This window comes from Cryptococcus neoformans, chromosome 7, assembly GCF_000149245.1.
Source record: "Cryptococcus neoformans var. grubii H99 chromosome 7, complete sequence".
In the NCBI taxonomy this organism is placed as follows: Eukaryota; Fungi; Basidiomycota; class Tremellomycetes; order Tremellales; family Cryptococcaceae; genus Cryptococcus; species Cryptococcus neoformans.
Window position 1 is genome coordinate 461,617 of NC_026751.1, and position 7,150 is coordinate 468,766.

Consider the following 7,150-nt stretch of genomic DNA (forward strand, 5'->3'; position numbering starts at 1 on the left):
TCGCGACACCTTGTCCCTCTGTGGTTCCGGACGGATTTTGATGTTTCTGAAAAACTACCTTGGTAATGGCTCATGCATGTCTTTAGCATTTACATCATCTATAGTACATACTCCATACAATCTACCCAATCTTCGTTAAAGCTAACAACCACTCTTTTCCTTCATTATCTCCGCCTCCTTCCTCCCCCAATGTCGAAATTCATCTGCCGACCGCCCCTCAATCCCATACTTGGGCCTCCCAAGAACTCATCCTCCTTCTGACCGTAAACGAGGGAATGTTTTTCAGCGTACTGTGACAGGCATCAGTTTTGATGACTAGAATAAAGTGCTCATGAGCGCGACATACCTCGCTAAGAGCGTTGAGCTGCTTGGTCAGGGTTGTCAAATATGAACCAATCTGGACATCGCTGTATTCCTACGAAAGTGTTAGTTCCGTACAGGGTTCAAGAATATTGTAGAACCTACAGTGACAAGTTCTTCTCGGAATTCGCTAGCATCCATAGTGGGAAGAGTTGCAACAAGGGATGAAATTTGGCGGAGAATTGAGTAATCAGGCTTGGCTGATTCTATAGGAAGTGAGCTCTTATGTTGCAAAAGTTTGGCAAGTCACCTTACTGCTAACTACACCAGTGATGTATTTCAACAAAATCTCTATTCTGTCATACAACATCTTGATAGCGTTTCTCTGGGTTGTGAGATGAGCGACGGCTACATCACAACACATCAGCAAGAGTTTGAGGAATTCAGCAACAACACATACCAGTATCCTCCTCCCCCGCTCCGCCTTTGGCAACGCCGTCTACAGCAATTCTTTCTGCTTCACCAGTCTCAATGCCATATTCCAGCTCTACAAACTTCCCTTCCCCAGAGGTTTCCCCTGTGGTGTCTGTGACAGTGGCGGATTCATATATCTTCAAGGGTAGAGCCTGAGTGCCCGAAGCAGGGTTGGGGTCGAATAAGAGGAAAATGGGCGTTTCAATCGATGAAGCGAATTGGGCATGGAGAGAAATGTCATCTGATGAAGGCTCTTTGCCGACGGAATACCACCCAATAACATCGAGCGTAGGAAACACCTGCTTGACTGTATATGTGATGTCAACTTGCAGGTACTTAAGAGACTTGAGAATAAAACTCACATTGATCCTTTCGCGTTTCGAGAAAGTCAGCGTCAAGCACGTATTTGGCGCCCGAGGACCCGCTACCGCTCATGTCTACATCTTCGCCGCTCATTGCAGAGGGATGGTAGATAAGTTCGAAAGAGTTGACGATAGCAACCTCGCGGTTACTCTCAGTGCCGAGAAGCGCGCCGATCACTGTTCAACGACAGTCAGTAGGCAGGAACTGATTTTTTGGCTAATGGGTCCGTACACTTGGGCGCTTCGGATCCTGTAGAGGTGCATTGAGCCCGGGTGTAGACGTCTGAAATGTTGAGAATAGCTAGGGGATGTCTGTTGAGATGGTTAAGATACATTCCAAGGCATGGGAGAAGTCCACGTACAATTTGATGTTCAAACCAGATGTCGCACCCGATTGTATCGCATGGGGGCTGGAGGAGGAGCCGGACATGGTATGATGCACTTGCTCAACTTCAATTTGTACTGTTATTCAAGAATTAATGTCGGTTTGATTGCTCACCCGCCATCTATCTTCGTTCAGCTCTTGACTGCATTATGTCCTCTAATGAACTTCCACGTCATGACATTGTCGATTGTAGAAGCAGAGAGCTTTGCCACAACAAATAACGAATGGGCGGATCTGGACTGTTTTAACGAAGCTCTCTGATCATTTTACTGCTTATCTCTTCGCAAACGCATCCAAGCTAAAGCTTCAGAGCGAAGGGACTCTATGAGCTCCCAATATGTCTAGGGTAGCAAACGGAGCCATCCCCGACAGACCAAATCGCCCACTCGTCGTACGGTGCAGCTACGAAAGATCCTCGCGGCGCGTTAACTTCCCGTCGGCTGCTACATGTCGGCTTGAGTCTTTACGGAATAGAGTAAGTCACTATACATTTGACACACCTCGCTGACCCCCTGTAGGTTGAAGAATGCTTCTCGCTATCTGCAGCGCCATACTCGCTGATATATACCGACGATGATGGGGAAGAATTCTCAATTCGAAACGAAAATGACCTTACCGACGCCATCTCGTACTTCATATCTGGCGACGACGATGCTGCAACGTCGACTTATTCCGGATCAGGATCTGGTGTATTTCCATACTCTTTATCAACGTCGAAAATCACACTCCGGCTGGATGTGGTCGTCGAATATGACGGGCCGAGTCTAAGTGATACTTCGTCAATCTCGAGTTTCCAGACAGGCTCGGGGTCCGAGCATGATTCGACATACCGATCAAGCGCATATGAGAGCAGTTATAGGGGAAGCATTTCAAGCATGATGCAAGAACCCATTGAAGAGGAGTATACAGACGAGGAGGATCCAGAGAGAAGAAATACGGCTACACAATCAGTCACAGACGGCATGAGTAGAATGAGCCTAGACGACGCTCGGTTGACATGGAGCCAATATTCCGGCTCGACTCCACGACGTATGTCTGAGAGGAATCACACGCCCTCAAATCACAGCTTTATACCAAAAGAACCGCCGATCGCGCAACAACCTTTGACTGGGCCAGACAGCGCTATTGCCCCTTCCCTCCTTACACACTCAGAGTTGGGAACAAGGTGGTTAAGAGAGCAGTCAAATCTGGCAGCTCGGAAAATTGGCCCCGGCACAAGATCAAGGAAATCGACGAGGTACGACAGCGATGATGATAGTATGGCGAGCGACGATGAGCGGTCTGGGGATTTTGCTTTGGTTCGAGATGCTCGAGGCCGTGAGTACAGCGCCCGAATACACAACCCGAACAGTATTCTAATACATATAATACATATTAGGTTACTATTACTCTTACCAAACCGATGTTTCGTCCGCCACTGCATCTGATATTGATCTGACCGACCATGAGATCGCTTCACACCGCCACTCGGTTCAATCTTCTGTGCTATCGAGCAGATCCCCTCCATCACCACCTCATGCGCATTTACATACCCCTTCCCCTCGTACCATCGAACCAGCAGGTCCGCCCATCCTGGCTCCAGACTGCTCAGCATGCGGTGTACGTTTGGATTACCTCCGTTACGTATGTCAAACTTGCGGAGAAGGCGAAATGTGGATGGAAAATGCTCCAGGGAAAGCTGCATTCGTGCCTCCCAAAGTGCCGAGCGATTCGTCTCAGAGTGATGCGTCATCTGAGGTGACAGAATTTGCTGCGCATGGCGCTGCTTCGAGCAGTGGTTCAAGGACTGTGTATAACACCACATCACGCAGTCGCAGTGGATCAATATCAACGAACGCTTCGCGCGGATCAGTCCAAGCTTTGGCTGGTAGCTCATCTTCGCCTACAAATGCCACCTGTCATTTCGATTTTGGTTTCACCCCTCCACATTCACCCATCTCAGCGCTTGGGGACACCACACCTTCTCTGGCTCGAGATGATCAACCGCAACGAAAGGTTGGATATGAACTTTGCGCCGGCTGCATCGAGATTCACGGGATACGGCACACGAAGGCAGCCGCAAGGACGGCTAAGAATGAGCTGAGGGGTACAGAGCTAAGAAGGAGGGAGAAGGCAGGACAGCTGAGGCACACGTTCAAAGAGAGAATATGGGGACCAGAAGGTTGGACCGATGTTGGTGAGTGATTGCTACTTTGCAAAGTATATGATGAGTATGCTGAAAGAGCATTTTAGAGTATAACGAAGACTTGGAATGCACCATTTGCCGGGCAGCATTATTCTCGAATCGTTTCAAATGTAAGCGATTTAACCTTCCTTTACGTCGACTCGATTAATCCATCCCCAACAGGTGTTTCATGTCCAAAATTCGATCTTTGTCGATCTTGCTACCAGAAAGTCGACGAGATCCACCCTGCACATGCTTTCCTTTCATTACCCGATAAGCCCCTTCTTCCGATAGAAACATCACGAAATGCCCTCAACGAGAGCGAGCAGCCCAACCTGGAAGTGGCAGGACCGCAATGTGAGTATCTCTTGTCCTACAATGAATGAAACGTTTTGCTGATGTTGTGTGTTTCAGTGGTTCGACACCCGGGTGCTTTTTGTCACAAGTGAGTGTCTTTATTGCCCTCACAAGAGCAACACACACTGATAACCCTTAGCTGTCTGCAAGATATCGTCGGGCCAAGGTTTCACTGCGCTGTGTGTCCTTCGTGGGATTTGTGTATTCAGTGTGAAGGTATCCACATGGCTGGTGGAGATGGATCAGGCCATCTATCTGATCATATCATGATGAAGGTGTGTGTTTCTGGCATCGTGGGGTACATTGACGGAAAAGCTGACGCGAATGCCAGATTCCCGTTCCGCTTCCCACATCCGAGGTAGAGGCGGTATCTCGGCGTGCCCGCGACCGATGGTTCCAGCAAGACCGCACAGTAGCCACATCTGGGGGAGATCCGTTAGTCTCTTCTCTGTCACAGCCTTACCATTCTCGCTCTTCGTCACCCATAGGGGATAATTCGACGCTATATGCGCCAACAGCAACAAGAGTTCGCAACGCGTCTCCATTACCACCTAGTCAGATCGTCAATGTCAGTCAGAGAGATGCGTTGGACCATGGCGTAAGATGCGGAAACTGCAATGAGTGGATTATGGGAAGGCGATATCAATGCGCAAATTGCCCATCAGATCCTGTTGGATTTAATTTGGTGAGCAGTCTTCTTGATTCTTTGCCATGATGCGTCATCTAACTCGTCACAATCAGTGTTCAATCTGCGAGCTCCGGTCATACAGAGTCCACGATCCGACTCATTTCTTTTTCAAGTTTGATCGACCAGTCCATATCCCAATTCGGTCCTATCGTCCTGTGCTGCCTCCCCTATATCGCCATCCAGTGGGCAAAGTGCCTGCCTCTGCCTTGGCCACCATCAATCCTCGAGATCCAACCGCTTATCTCAAACATGTCATGCACAGAGACACGCTATGCGATGTTCATGGGGATCAGATAAGGGGCGTGTGGCTGAGATGTGCTCATTGTGCTGCTGGATTTGACATTTGTTTGGAAGCCGAGAGAATAGCTGACCATGACGCAACACATGGTGAGTATTTATCCTTCCATTATGACATTTACCTGACGTTTGTCTAGTCTTTGTGGTCTTCAAAGCACGGGTAGATATGGCTGCTTTCCGTCAATTGGCTGATTTGGCAGCAACCCATAGTAAACCGCTACTTAGGCAATCTGTTTATGTCTCGTAATCGTTGTGTCATCTTTGTTGTACCGTTATCAGTTGTAGAAATTTCTTGATACTTTCCTCATGCAGAGCCATTCTCCTAGAGTTTTAGTCATTTTCCTAATTGCAGTGCAACACGACGACCGTTGATCATTGTATTTCTCATTTTGGAATGATATAATACAGAATCATAGTATTTTTTGAAATCAAGCAAACATCAACGCCTCTATAGTTTAGTTGGCTATAACACCCCACTAGTAATAAGTTGTTTTCAACACGACTAATGGGGAGGTCTGTCGTTCGAATCGGCATGGAGGCATTTGTTTTTTTTTTTGATCGAAACTTTTTGATCAGGGCTTCCTATGTATTAGGTTTTTTCCTCAAATATTCTCTCTTTAAAATTTAAATATTATGCCCTACCGGCCGCCCCTCCCACCCTTCCCGGCATTTATGCATCGGAAAAAGCGCGATTCAATGAATAAAGTAGTTAAAATCAGTTTTTGAATGTTGCACTTTACTTCATAACACCCTTTTTCCGTGCCATTTCACATTTATTGCTACCGGATAAAACGCTCTTTCTTTTGTTGGATTATTATAACAATCATAAAATCAATCATACTGCACAGTACGTAGAATGCCTGGTGACATACGTAACACATATCTTTTTGCGCGGCGTATATGATTACTTTTGATAAGCCAGCGCAATTTAAACAACTAGCAGACGATGTCGATATATCACAGATAAAACCCCCCTGGTTTCTTCCCACTTTTCGTTTTTCTCTTCATGTACAGATCTTTCCCCCTTTGTTATCGTTTCTTTTTTCCCCCCCATCCATTTCCCTCTCTTAATGCAGATCTCATCACCACATCTTTCTCCCCATTCCCCCTCGCATCATCCCTCTTCCATACCCTTGCTGACCTTGACCTTGACCTTGCCCTACCTGCCCCTGCCCACCCTGGTTTACGGCATGCCCATGCTGGGCCTGCGGCGAGTAAACTCCAACCCCACCATAATATCCTTGACTCGACCCATCCATACTCATCCCAAACCCTCCCGGCTGCGGCTGCATCCCCGACGTACCCTGGGCTTGGTGCGGGTGATGTCTATAGTCACCGTTTGTAGCTGCTTGTGCAAACCTGCCTTGGGATCGGACTTGGGATGAAGGGTGATTGTACGAAGGAGATGGTGTGGGAGCGTAAGAATAGGCGACGCTGGGGTTGACGCGGCTGTACGGAGGGACGTTGGTGTATTGCTGGAATTTCTGCTGGCCTTGATTGGCTTGGTGCTGGGCTTGGTGAGCGGCATGTTGAGGCTGGGCGGCGTAGCCATAACCGGGAGCGACACCGAATCCTCCCCAAACACCTTGCTGGAAACCATTTACGCCAGCTACACCCATCGCATTGACCGCTTGCCTGTTGTACCCGCCCAAAGGCATGGTCATGCCCATAGACGGATCTCCGGGAGGGCTGGAAAGAGTGTGAGGTGAGCCAAAGTAGGGTGATTGTATTTGTGATTGGGATATAGAGTGGGATTGAGAGGGATGGCGGGTGAATGGAACATTTGCGGCGCTGAGGTTGGGAGAGAACTGGGGAGCAGAAGAAGACGAATGATGGCCGTGGGTGGGAAAACCGCTCTTGAGGCCGGCAGATAACGGCTGTGTGCTCTCGGTTGAAGCGGGAGCGTTCAAAGTGGGGTACATGGGAGTATCACTAGTGGCTGCAGACGTGTCAGCGCCCCAAACCGACTTGATAGCGTCATGGGGCTGAGATGGGTATGCTAAAGATGTCTTTGACCATGGTGTTGAAGGGCCATTGGATTTTGGTGACTGATGCGCCAGTGGGGGTGTCGTAGGTATCTTAAGCTATATCAGCATATAAAGCTTACAGATAAGGTAACCGGT

General features: G+C 48.3%; 3 protein-coding genes and 1 non-coding gene; 2 read left to right on the plus strand and 2 right to left on the minus strand.

Annotated features, from left to right (window-relative positions):
• Nucleotides 1-43: 43 nt before the first annotated feature.
• On the minus strand, nucleotides 44-1,622 carry CNAG_06680 (COP9 signalosome complex subunit 6). XM_012194928.1 has 8 exons: nucleotides 1,499-1,622; nucleotides 1,369-1,448; nucleotides 1,137-1,313; nucleotides 761-1,081; nucleotides 616-708; nucleotides 466-566; nucleotides 347-415; nucleotides 44-290 (listed from the first exon to the last, which is right to left on the minus strand). Exons 1-8 carry the CDS (start codon nucleotides 1,564-1,566, stop codon nucleotides 165-167), a joined length of 1,035 nt encoding a protein of 344 aa, XP_012050318.1. The 5' UTR covers nucleotides 1,567-1,622; the 3' UTR covers nucleotides 44-164.
• A 156-nt stretch (nucleotides 1,623-1,778) lies between these two features.
• CNAG_06681 (hypothetical protein) lies at nucleotides 1,779-5,355 on the plus strand. XM_012194929.1 has 10 exons: nucleotides 1,779-1,996; nucleotides 2,040-2,838; nucleotides 2,900-3,697; nucleotides 3,754-3,816; nucleotides 3,869-4,042; nucleotides 4,100-4,130; nucleotides 4,182-4,317; nucleotides 4,374-4,727; nucleotides 4,784-5,117; nucleotides 5,165-5,355. The coding sequence occupies exons 1-10, from the start codon at nucleotides 1,859-1,861 to the stop codon at nucleotides 5,272-5,274; spliced, it is 2,937 nt and encodes a 978-aa protein (XP_012050319.1). The 5' UTR covers nucleotides 1,779-1,858; the 3' UTR covers nucleotides 5,275-5,355.
• A 116-nt stretch (nucleotides 5,356-5,471) lies between these two features.
• On the plus strand, nucleotides 5,472-5,568 carry CNAG_10082. The gene has a single exon. It is a non-coding gene; the product is annotated as a tRNA-Thr (tRNA).
• Nucleotides 5,569-5,674: 106 nt separating this feature from the next.
• Nucleotides 5,675-7,150, minus strand: part of CNAG_07665 (hypothetical protein) — a gene marked incomplete at its 5' end in the record, with an annotated part of 5,131 nt that continues 3,655 nt past the window's right edge. Inside the window, one exon of the mRNA XM_012194930.1 lies at nucleotides 5,675-7,105. Within this exon, the coding sequence (XP_012050320.1) occupies nucleotides 6,110-7,105 (996 nt within the window). The 3' untranslated portion in view covers nucleotides 5,675-6,109.